General features: G+C 36.9%; 2 protein-coding genes across 11 annotated transcripts in view; one reads left to right on the forward strand and one right to left on the reverse strand.

Moving 5' to 3' along the window:
* The window catches only part of LOC136260990 (uncharacterized), a 43990-nt gene extending 25812 nt beyond the window's left edge, over nucleotides 1-18178 (forward strand). The window contains exons 4-5 of one of the 2 annotated variants that reach the window (XM_066054950.1): nucleotides 1624-2091; nucleotides 17525-18178. In XM_066054950.1, coding sequence (XP_065911022.1) covers nucleotides 1624-2091; nucleotides 17525-17943 — 887 coding nt within the window. In that variant the 3' untranslated portion in view covers nucleotides 17944-18178. The remainder of the gene's footprint in view (nucleotides 1-1623; nucleotides 2092-17524) is intronic. The other variant, XM_066054958.1, reaches the window with a different exon arrangement.
* The window catches only part of LOC136260943 (uncharacterized), a 196093-nt gene that overhangs the window by 111659 nt on the left and 65779 nt on the right, over nucleotides 1-18655 (reverse strand). The gene's annotated exons all lie outside the window — the stretch shown is intronic.

The raw sequence follows: 18655 nt of genomic DNA on the forward strand, positions 1-18655 counted from the left end.
TTATGTACAATGTATATAGCTTCCAGTATAACAGGCCAGTTCAGTAGTCCACTTGTAGCTTCAGCATTCCAATTTAAACACTTCGAATTTGGTGGTGCTGCATGTGGCTCCGTAGTTATAGCTACTTCTGTTGAAACGAAATGTTAAAGAATTATAAAATTAATAGTTTAGCAACATACCTCTTAGGTTGATAGTTTACTGCACATCACAAACATCAGTTTTGCCGCCAGCAGCCTTGACCTTAGGTTGCCGCAGTAAGCTAGCTTTCTACCTAGCAAAGTAAACATGATGCAATACTAGTCTAGCATTCATATATTATTATACTGTATGCTGTATGTGCTTTCTGTACAATCATAAATCCAGCATAATTACAAAGGAATTACAATGCTGTACAGCCGTACCATAGCATGCACACAGACTGGGACACAGACAACCAACCTCGTAGCCAACACACATGTTAGGACAGCTTACACACATGCTGGATAAAGCGCATGAGTGTTGGACAATCTACACACATCCACTAGCCTGTGCTCTGTGTATTCACGCGTGGCATGTACGTGTAATTTTATTGATCATGCGTGCAATAATAAGTTACATGTGTTCTGGTGTTCAGTAGCACGTGTTTTTACAGTGCATAGTTGTATTTGAGCTGTACTGTACTAATGGTCCCAAAGTATCCCTTAGCATGTAAATTGACCTGGAAACTCAGGACACCTTGATAATCAGGACACTTTTGGCTGGTCCCAAATTATCAATAATAACATTTTCATTGTACTGTATATATGTGACAGGCCTGCGAATATAGGGCATGTGGGCACATAAAAATTGCCTACTTTTTCAAACTTTGTTGTGTCGTAACTTTTTATTCCATGACTCTGTAGCCATGTAATTTTCAATACAAGTCACAGAATGAAAATATTCTATCCCAGTACTGAGATATGACATGTTATGTGTCGGGATGTAGTTTGTGCCCACATGCCCTATTTTCGCAGGCCCAGTCACATAATATGTACGTGTACTTTGTGTATTAGAGTTACAGTATAACGATATGTATTTTACATCCCATTCACACTGTCCCAGTTTAGTTTTAAACTAGGTTGTCAATCTCGAGTCAGCCCTTAACATTACTGTTCAGCATGTGAGCTGGGAATTGACTAGAACACTTACGATGTATGCAATGCCTTTCTTTGTTTTGGCCATTTATAAAACAACAAATATTGTAAGAAAGATGCAAAGAGTAAACTTTAGCTACTGTATTTTAGCCAGTATGTGCTTCGTTTGCCAAGATTATCACTGTCAATGAAGCAAAGTGATTGGGAGTGTATTGGAAATGTGCTACGTCTTGTGGTACATTGTAGCCATGCTAGCACTTGTTGTAGAGTGTAGAAAATACTTGCTGTGTAGCCAACAGAAATGTTGACATCCCAGAATGCATTCAGTTGTACCTCGTCTTGTTGTGCTTGGTTTGGCACAGCTAATTGAACCTTGCCATGTTGTTTCTGGATGAGAAGGTAATGTGAATGGGATGTTAGAATGTACAAATGTACATGTCCTTCAAAGTATGCACAAATGTACATATAGCTGTGTGTATTGATTAGTTGTATGTATGTATATATACCACAGGTACTAAGCCTAGTACACCAATTCTGCTAGTCAGCAACATCACTAGTACATCATTTGTTGTACAGTGGGATGAGGTGAATGGTGCTGATTATTATATTGTAAACTGGAGAGGTGGAAGTAATGTCAGAGAATCTATATCACAGACATCAATTATTATAACACAATTATCTCCTAACACAACTTATAATGTGACTGTAACTGCTGGGAATATTTGTGGATCTGGTAGAGTTAGTGATATTCTCATTGTTACTACTAATGGACCCTCTATATCATCAGTGACGACTACTACATCAAGTATAAGCTCTATGGTAGCTATGGCAACTACAACAACATTATCATCATCAATGATGAATACATCACCTATAAGTTCCATGACAGCTATGTCAACTGTATCTATGTCAATCCCCACATCCTTATCACTAGTGATGAGTAATACATTAACTGCTTTAAGTTTGGCAACACCTACAGGTAATGTTAGAAGCATTTAAGTGCAATGTACTGCCTCAATATTTTCACGTGTGCTACACAAAATCTATGTCATTAGATGTTAACAAGCATGTGATGAAGCTTAGCATCAAATCCAAGAGTCAAATACTTCATTTTCTGTTTAACACAAGAAAAAAAGCAATTGTTTTAAATTGTTTATTGACTTTCCTAGTGTGCTGATGTGCAGCACATTCAGTGCCTTAATGTGGCAACGTATTAAGCTCCAGCAATGCCATCCTAAAAGGTAGTAAACTGCTCGTACCTTGTGCTTTATAAAAGTTGACAAGTTTACAAAGTACACCCAACTGTATTTAATGGATTATAAAGCACACTTTATGTGTGATCTCCCTCATGCAAAATTCTACAAAATATTTGTTTAGTCAACCAAAAATGATTCTGAAGGTGCATACCGTGAATAGAGATGTTATTGAAATATGTACACTGTATCAGCATTAGTTTGGATTAAAGGGCGTCACAGTAGGTGCGACCAGTGAGGTGAGAGCCTCACCACCTTTCAGCAGAAATTAGAAAAAGACTTGTAAACTTGATGAAGCCAAAAATAGAACTAGTGAACATACAGTACTTAGCATTTGTAACTGGATCTGCAAGAATCCCACATGTTAGCAGAAGCCTAATTGTATAGTAGAATGCAGTATACATAATGGGTGATATATTTACAGTACATAATAATAAAGAATCCGTAAATTTTTGATTGATTGTTTCACAATGAACGTAGGTGCTAATGGCAAAAACCTTAATAGCATCGTGATCCCCAAAGCAAGAAAAGTTTTAAAATCTTGTTTTGTGTCCGTACTTTTAAGGAGATGCCTCGCATTGGACGATCGTCTTTGTTTCTCAAGTTTTTGCCTTAGCCCTGGTCATTGGAAGGAACTTGAAGATAAAACTTACCCAGCAATGAATTCACCTGTTCATGGAGAACCAATGCAATAGTGTTAGTTGCATCTCAGTAGAGGACCGCATTTGTTAATTATGATCATGTATTTAAGTACCAGTAGTTTATTTTTCTGTATTGTCACTGTACAAATATATTTTCTGTTGTTACCACTTTGTAGCTCTGTAACTTTGAAAGTTCTTGGGAGAAACATTGGTTGTACCATCCTTTAGCTTTCTATAGATAAAGAAAATGTAATAAATGGAATTAGTTTCTTGCAGATCCAGTCACATTTATTCAATAGCAACAACTGATAAAAACAATACTGATCTAACCTGTCTTTCACCTAGAAGCAGCTTTATGTCCACTTTGTTCATGTTTAGCACCTCTAAAGAAGTATTGCTCTATTCAGCTTTGACTTTGTTTCTCTTTGTAGCTACGTATGCACATTGGAAGCATTCTTTACAATTTATCTCTTAATTCAAATGGTAAAGTTTAAGAGTTAATTCAACAGTATTGTGGAGGTGCTTTTTGGTCAGTGTTTGGTTTTATCCCTAACATTGGACACTTGTCAGGTAACCAGCTAGCACCTTGCACACTATATTACAGCCCAAAATATTCTCCAAATAGCATCTCAGTATGTGCAATTTCCAATTTTATTTCTGGGGAGCATGCCCCAGACCTCCTAAACTAGATTCCTTCAGCAGCATTAGGGCTGAACCTTACTACTTTCACTTTCAATCTGACGCCCCTGGAACTTTGGATAAATACGTACAGTGTTAGAAAACGTAATTATTAGCTTTCATCCACCAGTATTAGACTGTGACCACCTCAGCCCACCTATGTAGTTCTCACAAACATATTTTTAAACAAATTGTTTTTTTTTTAAATAGGTGAAATTATTCATGCTTTTAAAAAAAAAGCCAAGTTTTTATTATGCCATTGCTCAGAGAAAGAAGTCTATACACCATACTCATAAAACATGTGAACATCTTTATTTTGTTCCTGTAGCCCCAGGGGTATGTGTGTCACATGTATTTGTGACCTGATCTTCATACGTATGTTAGCACATTTTTCTAATTCCATTTTCTATTATATTTTCTTTATAGTAGAGTAATGGTCAACTAAATTTTCAGCTCAAACTACGAACCTTCAAAGCTACAGTGCTAAAAAGTGGTAAAAATTGATTTGTACAGTGACTATATACAGAGAATATACCACAGGTGCTTAATTAAATGGGTATAACTTATGAATACAGCCCTCTACTAAATAAAATGTAACCATCAGGTTCTCCATGAATAGGCAAATCCACTGCTATGTAATATTTGTTTTCCAGACCCTTCCTAGGATTGGGGAGAAGACAAAAACGTGAGAAAAAACATAGTTCACACAAGTATGAAATTATGCATGCTCCATAGAAAAAAAAATTGTGCCATCACTCAGGAAAACAAGTCTTACCCTATATGCCATTTTATTAACTTGCTCATGGAGCATGTAAATATCTTTATTTTGATTTTGTAACTCCAATAGTATTTGTGTCACATGTATTGTTTATTATGTGGTAGACACAAACACATTTGTTGTGGGTAGCTTTGCCAATTCATAGTGATGTTTTGAGCTGAATTCCAGCTCTGTACACAAATACAAACAAAAGTTATGGCTGCAAATGTAAGCATCTATAGTTTGTTTCAGTATAGGACTGTATAAATACTTACCATGACAGGCTGAAACTTTGGGAACCATTCTTTGGACACTGTAAACAAAACAGACAATGCTGAGCAAAGCCGTAGCAAGGCTCATAAAAGTGGTCAGGCTATGGCAAACTAGGGAAATAGTGGGCGTGCCCACACAGGAATGTTTTGAAAATTTATCCCTCTGAGATTGAATTTGAAAGCACATCTGACTGGAATTATCAATGCACATTGTAAGATTGGTAACTGAAACCTATAGCTGACTGCTCTATTAGAGTTATTGTGCTGTCTGTATTATTAGAGTATCACACTGACTGCTCAATTAGAGTATCTTGAACTTCAACAAAATTCCAAGTGGTTGAAAAGTAGTCCGGCCAAAACCGGACCAGCCGGCTGCTGAGACAATAAAAATAAAATTGGAAATTAGTGCATGATAGGCAGGTTTGCAAGATGGTCTTATGACAATGCAGATAACTATTATTAATTGTGGCCATCTCAGCAAATCCTGCCTTAGTTGACACAAGCATGCATTTTGATGAAAACGAAATTTTAAAAAGTGTAAAATTACATGGGCTACGTTTGAAGAAAAATATGCGAGTTTTAATTGAGCCATTACTCAGAGAAACAAGACTCAAATTGATTAAAACTATTCACCAGTTTATTTGCCTGCTCATAGAGAGCTTGAAAATCTTTGTAGCTCCAACAGTACCATATGTGTGTCTAGTGCATTTGTTTACAATGCGGTAGACATAAAACAAGATCATCATTATTACTTTGATAAAACCACCTTCATACATATGTGCACAAGTAACTACAAGGCTACAAGTATACCTTCTTTGATTTACCGATCATTTTAAGCCAATTTCAACTGTATTATATTGTAAACTGGAGAGGCAGAAGCAACACTTGATCATCATAAGCACCTCTAAAGTAAATTTTTGTGTTCAGCAGTGATGTTTGTATTGGACATAAAGGTAATCTACACAAGTACAGTGGAACTTCCCTTATCCGGACCTCTATTATCTGAACAGCCCAAATTGGTCATGTGGCTTGTGGTTCATTGACCATAATGAAGTTTGGTTTAGATGAAAGCACAAGGAGGGAGCCTAAAGGTTGCTGTTTACCTGTTTGGTGGCTTGTTTATTCTATTACTAATAACTACTACTTGGTTGCTAGGTGATAATGCATTTTTACAGCCCAGGGGAGTGACCATGACTGCTCTGTTGTGACTTCCCCCTCTGCCCACTAAACTGCATAGCTCTAACTGATAGCAATAACAACATTACTTGTATTTAAGTTAGTCACTTTAGCATAATAGCATGTTATTCTTAGTTACGGACATTTCTGAGATACGGACCGTAGTAGGTACCAGACCGCCTGGATAAGAGATGTTCCACTGTAAGTATACACTACTGGCATGATTTTTACTGCTAAAAATACACTGAAATTCAATTTCAGAGCACTAGCATTTAATTTTTTTCTGGGGGGGCATGCCCCAGAGCCCCTATTTTAGCAGGCTTTCTCACATGCTTTGTATATTCAACCATCATTTTATCTTTACCATTGCCTAGCCCCCCAACTACGAGGTGCTAGCTATGCCTATGTATCCATTAAATACAGTTAGGTGTACTTCGTAGACTTGTCAACTTATAGCAGAAACCTAATTTTACAGTACAGTACAATATATGCAATGGGTGAAATATTTACGTAATTAATAAATTTTTTAGCAATTGTTTTACAATTAAGGAAGGTGCTAACAGCAAAAACCTTACTAGCATTGTGATATCCCCAAAACAAGAAGAGTTTGAAACTCTTTGTTTTGTGTCAATACTTTCAAGGAGATACAAGATATGAGCATTAGTCTCCTTTGCATTGGACAAGTGGTTCACTCAAGTTTTTACCTTCGCCCTGGTTGTAAGGGAGGACCTTGAAGATTAAATTTACCCAGCAATGGTTTGTCTGTTCATAATGCAATAGTGTTAGTTACATCTTGGTAGAGGACTGCATTTGTAAGTTATGATAGTTTAATTAAGTGCCTGTAGTTTATTTTCTGTATTGTCACTGTATGAATCGATTTTCTGTTGTTTCCACTTTGTAGCTTTGTAAATTTGAATGTTTCTATGTTAGCATGTTTTTCTAATTCCATTTTTCATTTTCTTTATATACATATGTAGATAGCTGGAGTAATGGTCAACTAAAGTTTTAGCTCTTACTAGAAGCTAAGAACTTTTAAAGTTAAAGTGCTAAAAAGTGGTAACAAAGAAATATCAATTTGTACAGTAACAATACAGCCCTTACCAAAATATAACGTACCCATCAGTGTTCAGTTTCTAGCATTGGACACTTGTCAGGGCCTTGAACACTATAGTACAGCCCAAAATTGCTTCCAGATAGCATTTCAGTTTGTGCAATTTTCAAATTTTTTTCTGGGGGACTATGCCACAGCCCCCTCTAGAATAACTACCTTCAGCAGCATCACTTTCACTTCCACACTGATGCCCCTGCATGGTTTGGATAAATACGTACGTACGCACAGTGTTAGAAAACGTAAATATTAGCTTGCATCTACCAGTATTAAATTGTGACCATCTTAACAAAAAACTGCCAATGTAGTTCACACAAACATTTTTTTCGAACAAAAGTTATCATGCTTTAAAGAAAACATATGCAAGTTTTTATTATGCCATTGCTCAGGAAACAAGTCTATATACACCATCTTATTCATTTGCTCATGGAACATGTGAACATCATTATTTCGTTCCTCTAACCACAAGGGTGTGTGTCAGATGTATTCCATTTTACATCTTCTTTATATAAATAGATAGCTGGAGTAATGGTCAACTAAAGTTTTAGCTCTAGAAGCTAAGAACTTTAAAGTTACAGTGCTAAAAAGTGGTAACAAAGAAATATCGATTTGTACAGTGTCACTGTACAAATCGATTTTATGTTGTTTCCACTTTGTAGTGCTGTAACTTCGAATGTTCTTGGCTGAAACTTTGGTTGTCCATTCCATTGGCTTTCTAGATAAAGAAAATGTAATAAAACGGAATTGGGTTCTTGCAAATCTGGTAAAATTTATTCAATAGCAACAACTGATAGAAACAATGCTAATCTAACCTGTCTTTCACCTAGAAGCAGCTTCATGTCCACTTAATTCATGTTTAGCACCTTTAAAATTATTGTTCTATTCAGCTTTGACTTTGTTTCTCTTTGTAGCTACATTAGCCTCTTAATTCTAACAATAAGGTTTAAGAGTTAGTTAAACAGTATTACATAGGTGCTTTTTAGTCAGTGTTCAGTTTTATCCCTAACATTGGACACTTGTCAGCTACTAGCTAGCACCTTGCACACTGTATTGCAACCCAAAATTGCCTCCAAATAGCATTTCAGTATGTGCAATTTTCGAATTTTTTCTGGGGGACTATGCCCCCCCCCCCCCCCCAGACTAACTGCCTTCAGCAGCATTAGGACTATGCACTACCTTCACTTTCACACTGATGCCCCTGCATGGTTTGAATAAATACGTACGTACAGTGTTAGAAAATATGAATATTAGCTTTCATCCACCAGTATTAGATTGTGACCATCTCAACAAAAATCCGCCTACATAGTTCACACAAACATATTTTTCAAACAAAAGTTTTTAATTTATGCATGATTTGTTTTCCAAGCCTTTCTTACAATTGAGGAGAAGATAAAAAAACATGAAAAAAAATGCAAGCATGAAATTATGCATGCTCTAAAGAAAGTTTTAATTCTGCAATTACTCAAGGAAACAAGTCTTAAACCATTAACCCTATATGCCAGTTTATTGACTTGCTCATGACACATGTAAATATCTTATTTTGGTTTTGTAGTTCCAATGGTATTTGTGTCACGTGTATTATTTATGATGTGATAAACGCCAACACATTTGCAAATTTGTTGTCATTTCTTCATTTTAAAAATGTCTTCATACTTGTATGTGCAAGTAGATATAGGGATATCAAGACTCACGGTAGTGTGTCATGCAGCCCAAGAAGCCGACGCGCCACACCGTGAGTATATTAACAGGAAGAAAGAAAACTTGATTTTCACACCTTTGTAGTTCCGTGATCACTTATCCGATTGAAACCAAATTTTCTACAGAAGTGCCAGCTAGGTAGGGGAATCCACTTTCCAAAGTTGAAGAAAATCGCTTAAGTCATTTCCAAAATACAAGCGGCCAAAGTTAGGTTTTTTTTCTTTGTTTTTTTCTTCTACATCTTTTCGCACACTTTACAAAATCTGCCATAAAATGCCAATGCGTACTCCGATCAAGCTAGATTTTGGTATACTTAAAGGGCTCATTACGACGAATCTGAGTACCAAGTTTGGTAGGAATGTGATGTACATTCACAGAGTTATGACCAATTATTTGTACTACTGTGTGTCTTGATTTCTGTAATGGAGTAAGTTATAAAAGTAGCTGAATGCTCTAGTAGGGTAACTGTTATATTAGAGTATCTCGATCTCGCATTTGCTACATGTAGCTAGTTGGCTTTCGAATCATAACTCAGTGGTTTGTAATCCAATTCTTCAGTGCTATTGCAAGGACTTTCTATGATAATTATTCCAACTACATGCCAATTTTCAGCTCATTGCTCTTAGCGGTTAGCCTGGTAGGCATGAAAACTAACAATTTTTCATTCATAAAAATCGATTGCGTAATTGTGACACAGGTTGGGTCGGGGGATATGACACCTCTACAAATCAAGTACGCCCTTCAGCTACCAAATCACTAATCTACAAATCTTGAGGATTTGCCCATGCAAATAATTAATGCTGCTTGAAAACTAGTTTCGAAAACATATTTATAAACAATACAAGTTAGTTCTTAATCATGAACTAATGTCCTTCAGAGCTCAGAATTAACTCTGGAATTCACCTTACAAATCACACTATAGCAATCACGTGCCTCGTAATGATATTTCAAATCAAGTTTCAAATCACAAATCCAATTTCAAATCACAAATCAAGTTACAAATCACGAAATGATTTCAAATCATGTACAGATTTGTGAAGGTGTCGCACCCTTTGAGTTGAGTTTTGTGTCATATCTTGATGGCCTGTATCTGGATTCCTTTCAAACCACAAAAAGGCACTCCTATGATAGTTACTCCATCTACGTTGCAATTTTCAGCTCATTCCTTCAAGGGGTTTATACAGACCTATTTTTAACTATTCTGTCAAGCAGTTTAGTATTACCCTGCAGTTGTAACAGCAAAATTTAATCGTTTTTACGTTTTTGAAAATTGTTCATAACTTCATTAAATTGTTCTTTATCTAATCTATCCATAAAATTGGACTGTAAATGTACTGTATTATGTATGCTCTTGCTGTCCTCCAAATGTGAAGTACGTTAACCGAAGCATGTGTGAGCTATTACAATTTTTGTTTCTAAAATGTGCAAAAGTAAAAGATTAAGAAAAAAACATGGAGAAAATAAGACAAACTTTGAAGGCACATATCTCAGTAATGGCTAAGCAGATTTAACTTAACTTTAGAATGGGAGATAGGTTTCCCTACTCTGAGGGAGTTTCTGCAGCAAAACTGATTAATTTTCATTCAAGTGCTATAGAGCTATGGATATGTGAAAACACTTGTTTCTTGGTTCTAGTACACACTTGTCTGTTGCATACCCACAGGTTGTACTTGGCTACATGACACGATATCATGTGTTTTGATGGTACCTCAAACAATTTGAAAATTACAGTAGATTCATGATGAGTTGCATTCTGGCAATACATGTATGTATAACACATTATGCCTCACGGTAATGGAACAATACATGTATGTACCTAGTGTAACTGTAACAACTTCATTATGTTGTTGCAAACAGCAAGAGCGAAGTACTCTAATAAACCAGTTACCCTAATACAACAACAGTCAGATAAAAACAATGGTCAGTAATTACATTTTCTAATAGAACAATCACACACAATGCACAAATACTTATTCTATACACATACTAGCTGTGATGGAAAAGTTAGCAAACGATAGATAGTTTATTAGGTATAGCAATCCATGCTCTACAAAGCCCTCATAAACAAGAGACATGATCATTGTATGCTTTACTTACACCTATACATTTGAATTGAACGATTACAAGCTGAAGTAGGGATTTTCCGATATGGCAAACAACGATAGGGATAGCAGCAGTGGTGAAACGGTTACTACTGTAGTTTAATCCCACATCATATTTGTGCAAAGAAATATTCATACTGACTATTCTATCAAAGTATTTTGATTTTTGCTCTGTTAATACATGAATACCTACCGTATATAGAGTTTGCATTATGACTTCATTGTATTCATTTGGTTTAAAACTAAGATCCTCAGGAGTACTGCACAAGGCATGCTAAATAAAAACTATTTTCATTATTTAAAATTCTCCTGGAATCACTATTATAAATAGTAGTAAAAAATATTTAGAATGTAATTAACATGCTGATTGGTATGACAACACCCCTGGCAGTGTGCACTCGGCATATTTAAGCAGTGCACACCCCCGGGTGCAATCACCACTTACCATGTATTTAGTATGTGTGCATACAAAATAATATATAGTGTTTTCCTAGCCACCCTTCCACCACACCTAGCTCTATTGCCTAAGTTCTAACCACACTAACATTTTACACAAAGCCATAAAGTGTACGCAACAACACCAAACAAACAAACAAACACTCATGCAAATATCTTCCACATAACATCGCACAATAAACACAATTGCCATAAAATATACATAACTGCACAAAACACAAATAACATTCATACAGATATCTATACGCAAGTACTTTTGGGAAAGGGCAACTGAGGAAAATGTTGGAGTAGGGTGTAATAACTTTTGCACAAACCACACAGGCAAGCATTGTGGATATGGCACAATACATAACGTTGACCATGAAGCAAATATGTCTTCTAATTAGTACAAGATTGCAGCAATGCACCATATATGCATAGCAACACACCGTGATAGCAGCAACCAATGGATAAACATATATATCAGATATATTTAGCATAATTGATTTGGTTTGGCTGAACACAGATAATTAGCACTTCATCCACCTTCCCTTGGTCCTCAGTTGCTGTTTAACTATATGTGTGTACCTAAGTTCAATATCGGTAATTGGACGCACAACAACCAAGCAAACAAGTTATACATACAAAGGTTTGATCTTTATATGTGGACGACCATACAAAGTGCATACAACAATATACGCACTGACACATATACTTAATGCATGGTTTCAGGTGGAAGGAAGGGAAAGTTTTCTGTCCGCAAACACACCATGCACTGTGGCATGATCTTGTGATCTTAAACCTGTCAAGCCAGTTTAATATACATTGAATCATAATTATGATGTCTGCAAACCTCACATATCCCACAAGATTGGTTCATGTCTTACCCGAAACAAGTGCATTGATTTCAGTTTGTGGTACTAGCACTAGGCTACTATGCTAATGTACAATTCCGCTCTAATGGACCTTGCAGTCATCTCATGGATTCTGTGTTGTTGAATTTAATTTACTTTACCCGAAAGGCTATTTTATCGCTAGAGGATGCCGGCTTCATTTATTGTGGTATGGTACGTAGGTTTGCACTGTATCCATTCTACGCCTACACCAAGGCATGTTAACTTCAATTTATTGCATTGCAGTAAATTACATTTTTTGCTTATTCTGTTATTCCACTATTCCGTTCCACCTTTTATAGCCTCCCTAATGTAACATCTCAAAATTTACAATAAATTAGTGATGTAGTTCACAGTACCTACTAGATCTACCTGACAAGAAATTTAGAATTTTTTTTGTAGGAGTTTGCTAATAAATCAGACTAACTTTATATGCACTGTCGTATCTGCCCGGTAATAGCACGCATTAAGGATAATAATGTTCTTATCTCAAAACTACACAAAAATGAAATACATGGTACAATGCACTATATTTAAACCTACAAAGAATCCCTAAACAGCATATATACAAGATACAAGCTGCAATAGCAAGTCCATAAAAAGTGTGTTTACCTATTAGCACTACCATAAGAAAATCTGCTGATAATTATTAGATTACTTAAGTAGCTAAGTACAATAACAAGTAAATTACAAAAACAACTTATATAATGGCTTCTGATTACTATATTCCTCTCTCCTTAAGTCCGAAAATGTTCTGGAGGCTTACGATATCTCTGTGAATGGTGAAGTTCAGTTGTAGGCCTTCCTCTAGCAGGTGGCTGCTGAAAGACTGGGATAGGAATGTCATCACTGTCATCCTCTGGATCAGGGATACAGTCACTTTGTCTAGGTCGAATGTGATCTGTATGTCTTCGCATGATTCTGCCATCTGTAAGTTTGATTTTGTAAGATTTCCCACCACTGGTACTCACAACAGTTGCTGTTAACCAATTGTCCTTTGGTCCCTTGTTAAAACTATGAACCATCACTAAGTCATCTTGCTGAAAAGTGCATTGTCTAGTGGTTCTGTCATGTAGTGACTTCTGCCTTTGTTGCTGCTTGTAATTTAGACTTGGTACAATTAAGTCCATGTGTGAGTGGGGTCTCTGTTTCAACATTAACTCTGCTGGAGCTACACCTGTTGTTGTGTGAGGTGTCAGTCTGTAATAAAAAAGAAAATGTGACAATTTAGTGTATACTGTACTGATCAACTGTTTCTTCATTCCTTGTTTGAACGTTTGCACAGCTCTTTCTGCTAAACCATTAGAAGATGGGTGATAAGGTGCTATCGTAAAATGGCGGATGTGGTTTTGTCTTGTAAATTTAGTACATTTGCTGGTAAAACAAGTGCCATTATCTGTCACGATCACCTTGGGTAAACCAAATCTGGCAAACATTTCTCTTTAATGTTCAACTGTTGCTTGAGTGGTAGCAGTACTGATAACCTCTATTTCCATCAATTTAGAATGGGCATCCACAGCAACCAAAAACATCTTCCCTAAAAATAATCCACCATAGTCCACTCTCCCATAGGTGTACTGGCCATTCCCATGGATGCTTTGGTACAGCTGGAGGAGAAGGCTGATTAGCTTGGCACTGGTTGCACTGTTTCACTTGTGCTTCTAAGTCTGCATCATGTTAGGCCACCTCACATAAGTGCAGGCTAAGCCTTTCATCTTAGATATTCCAGGATGACCTTTGTGAAGTAAAGCCAGCAACTTCTCTCTCCCCTGCATAGGTATCACAATTCTACTTCCCACAGTAAGCAGTTTTCTTGGATGCTGAACTCCAACTGCTTTGAGTGATATGGTCGTAGTATTGCGTCAACTGTTCTTGGCCAACCATGTTGCACAAATCTGTGCATTTTGCATTCCACGATCTGATTTGGTCCACTATTACTGAAGAAATCTGTAAGCCTTCTAGCTAATACACTAACTCTTGAGGCATTGGTACTGTTCTTGGCTGTATTGGTAGTGGTAATCAGATAAAGCCATTGGCATTGGATTATCCTTACCAGGCACATACTGTACTGTGTAGTTATATGCACGCAGTGTTAAAGACCATCTCTGCACTCTTGCTGATGCCATCACAGGGATACCTTTTTTTTCTCTTCCAAAAGATGCTGTAAAGTTTGTGATCTGATTTGATCGTAAAATGTCTTCCAAACAAGTACTGATGAAAATGTTTTACACCAAAAACAATAGCATGTCTATCTGTGAATAATTTTTCTCTGCTAGTGCCAGTGAACGTGAAGCAAGAGCAATTGGTAGTTCATCATCTCCAACTTTGTGGGTCAAAATTGCGCCGAGTCCATAAGGTGAGTGTTTTGGGTGGATCATAGTGAGCGAACACACATGAAGATGCATGTCAACAAAGTCTTGGCTTCCTCAAAAGCTTCATGTTGTTTTTCTCCCCATGACCAATGAGACTTCTTATGTAGCAAGCTGTACAATGGGGCAAGACATGCAGAAAGGTTAGGTACAGTGTTGGGGCAGTTACTTTTTATTAAAAGTAACTAGTTACATATTACACATTACTTGCAACAGAACTATTTAGTTACAGTTACCTATTACCCAAAAATAAAGTAACTATAATAATATTACATATTATATTATTGTGTGTCCACAGCCTTAAGCTGTCATGTACCTTATCACGTGACATGATTGCATTGTTGGGCAATGTGCAAATCTTGGTTATAAGTAAGAAGCTGGTGAATAAGCTTCATTCAGTAGGCTTCATTACTTCATTGTGGCTAGGCATTACACAGTGGATTACTAACGAGATTAGTAACTTCGTTACTTGTAGTAATAATATTACGTAATATTAGACTCGTTACAGTAACTATATTACTTAGGTAATGCGTTACATTTCTAAGTAAAGTAACTTGTGTTATATTACCTTTTTTATAGCGTATTTCGTTATATTACTTAGTTATCACAAAAGTAATAATATTATGTAACGCGTTACTTACTTATGTAATGCGTTACTCCCAACACTGGTTAGGTAGAAACTTGCCATTATAGTTCAGCATTCCCAAATATGACTTCAATTGTGACACATTTCTTGGGGCAGGTGCTTCCACAATAGCTTTAACTTTCTCCTGAGTTGGCTCTAATCCTTGAGCTGATATTTTGCAACCAAGGTACTTCACTTCCTGTAGCATGAAGAAACATTTATCAGGCTTTAGTTTCATACCTGCTGAAGCCAGTTTCTGCAAGACTGCTGACAAATTGGTCAGGTGATCTTGATCATTCTCTCCGGTCACTAAAATATTACCAAGGTAAAGACACACTCTGGGGAGGCCCTGAAGAAGTGTTTCCATAGTCATTTGGAATATGGATAGGGTGGCTGAAACACCAAAACGGAGTCTGTTGTACTGGAACAGTCCCTTATGTGTATTGATCGGCACAAGCTTTTTTGATACATTATCCAATGGTATCTGCTGATAAGCATGGAAAAGGTCTAGTTTTGAAAATCTTTTCCCACCAGCCAATGATGCAAACACTTCATCTACAGCCCTGTATTCTAGGCACGGGGTATACATAGCTGTCCACTTGAGAAGCTTGATTGATTGTAACCTTGTAGTCTCAACTTTTTTAAATATGAGAACAATAGGGACAACCCACTCAGAATAGTCAATAGGTTCAATCACTCCTTGTTAAATTAATTGGTCCAGTTGTTTTTCAATTTTTGTCTTCAAAGCATAGGGTACTACTCTGGGTTTGTGAAAACAGCGCTGGGCTGTAGGATCCACTAATTGTAGCAGTAGTTCTTTTAAGACTCCAAGTTCTGAGCTGAAAATGGTTGCATACTGTATGTATCCAGGATATCCTGCAAGGACAAAGAGTAACATGCATGGTTAACATAAAATGAGTTAGTTCAGTCCAAGTAGATCTTCATGAGCCAGTATCTTCCCTTCCATTTGTGACCACCAATGGTAACTGCTCAATCTGTTCCTTGTATTTGGCTGTGACTGTGGTGGAGCCCTTGACACCTATCTGTTCACCATTGTAAGTTCTCAGTTTGACACTGGATTCCTGGAGAGGGGAGCATCTTCTGGTAACCACAGACGATTGTAAATTTCTTCACTGATGATAGAAACTGTAGCTCCAGTGTCCACCTCCATTTCCAGGCTAGCATTGTTAATCACTAAAAGGGGTTTCACAGGTGTGGCTGTCACCTTATACTGTACATAGAGTAGTCATCTTCCTCCTCCTTTACTATGTGAGTGGGACGAGTTGAGGTGCCATCCTTCTGTTGTGGGTGTGGCTGTCCTTTTGGTATACTTTTACACACCTGGGAAATGTGTCCTTTCTTTCCACATTTGTGGCATTCTGCAGTCTTGAAGTGACAATCAGCTGCCTTGTGTTTATCTCCACACCGACAGCATGTGTTTTGTGTAGCACGAGTGTTCAGTTTGTTGACCAAGGGGTTAGACGGAAGCTGGGAACGTGCCTGCAAGTCCTTCACATTTGTTTCTGCAGATTCGGATTCCATAGCTACATGTACCTCAAAAGCGTTATCGAAGGCAACCTCTGGTTCTGCCGGGAGGCAATGCTGAGTTCTGGAATCTTCACAGTGTTCAGCAAGCTGACGGACCTCTGCCACATAAGCTGCAACTGATTCTCGTTACAGCCATTGAACCAAAATCTCTGCACAGTTACTGACGGCTTTGGGTCACGATGCTTCTGTACTATGGTTATGAGATCCGCGATCTTCAGTTCTGTAGGCTTCTTAGGTGACACCAAATTGTGAATGAGCTGATAAGTAGCTGGTCTGAGGAGTATTGCTCTGTGTTGGTACATGGTCTGGATCCTCTATCTTGTTGGCTGCAAAGTACTGTTCAAGACACTCAACATACACTGTCCAAGTTTCTTGTGAACTGAAAAATGCTGCAATGGTGCCATGAGTAGCCATCGTTATATCCTCGTTGCCAATGTCATATCTGCCTGGTAATAGCACACATTTATAAGGATAATAATGTTCTTATCTCAAAACTATACAACAATGAAATACATGGTACAATGCACTATATTTATACCTACAAAGAATCCCTAAACAGCATATATACAAGATACAAGCTGCAATAACAAGTCCATAAAAAGTGTGTTTACCTATTAACATATAATTTACACTACCGTAAGAAAATCTGCTAATACATGTGATAATTATTAGATTACTTAGCTAAGTACAATAACAAGTAAAATTACAAAAACATCTTATCACATAATGGATTGCGATTACTACATGCACCATTTGAGAACAACTAAGTTATAGATTGATTTTGTGTAATGCACAATTGTCTACACTCACTATTGTCCATGTGTCTTGTTATACACACCACAATAACCTCCTTGTAGCAAGTTCATCATCAAGTTCATCATCAAGTTCATCTGATGAGCCTGGAGTTCTTGTTGTGATATTTTCTGTCATTGCTATAATTGCTGTTGTTGCAATTGCTGCTCTGATTGTCATTATTATTGCTATAAAGAAGACCAACTCTGCTACTCAACAAACACCTGCAGCAGCTCCAGATTATGAAATAATTATTGATAAACTTCCTCATAGTGAAAATGAACTGAAAAATCCCACCTATAGTACTCCTCATGAGATATCACATGATAAACACCCAATCACATCAACTGATGAAGTATTGTATGAAGTAGTGAGCTCACCCAGCCACACTACTGTAGACATAAAGTTACAGCAAAATCCAGCCTATGCTACAAGTGATAAAGTGATCATGGATGATAATCCTGCTTATAGACCCTTGAAGTGATTCATACATAATTTTGTACAATGTTTATCTAAGGGAATACTTAATATTAATTATCTTTTAAAAACAATATACTGTACATAAGCTATTATGCAGTGATTATTTACATGCTCCATTACATTTTGTCACTTTTCTGATTGTGCTGTATATACAACTGTTATACCAAATATTATATAAGCACAGTATTGTACAGAACTATAATGAGTGTTGTTATGATAACTGGACCTGCGAAAATAGTGCATGTGGGCACATACAAACTATACCCTTCATACACACAGGTTATTATCTTAGTATTTGTGGCCATAGCATGATGGCATGGCATAAAATATTATGTAAGTTGTAAAAGTTTAGAAAGTATGCAAAGTTTTTGTACCCAGATGCTGTTTTCACAGGGCCTGGTCACAATTATAATAAGTTGAAATCTTGTTACTATTATTAAGTATTGATCTAGTAGTAAAACTTAATCTACATTTATATAGTTACTGCTGGATACTGTAGCTTAATTTTTGTTAATAGGTTAAAAGGCCAGTGGCCACAAACCAAACTGGTGAAACCAGCACAATAATCCCTCAATAAAGAAGCCAGTTGAGCAGACAGTCAGTGTATCAAAACTTTCAGTCAGACTTTCAAAAGTTGCTGCTTGTAAGAGCCTAGTTTAGTTCTGAGAAGCCATATCTATTATTCTACAGCCGTTATTCCTCCAGAATAATTGTTA

This window comes from Dysidea avara, chromosome 1 (genome assembly GCF_963678975.1).
Source record: "Dysidea avara chromosome 1, odDysAvar1.4, whole genome shotgun sequence".
NCBI lineage: Eukaryota > Metazoa > Porifera > Demospongiae > Dictyoceratida > Dysideidae > Dysidea > Dysidea avara.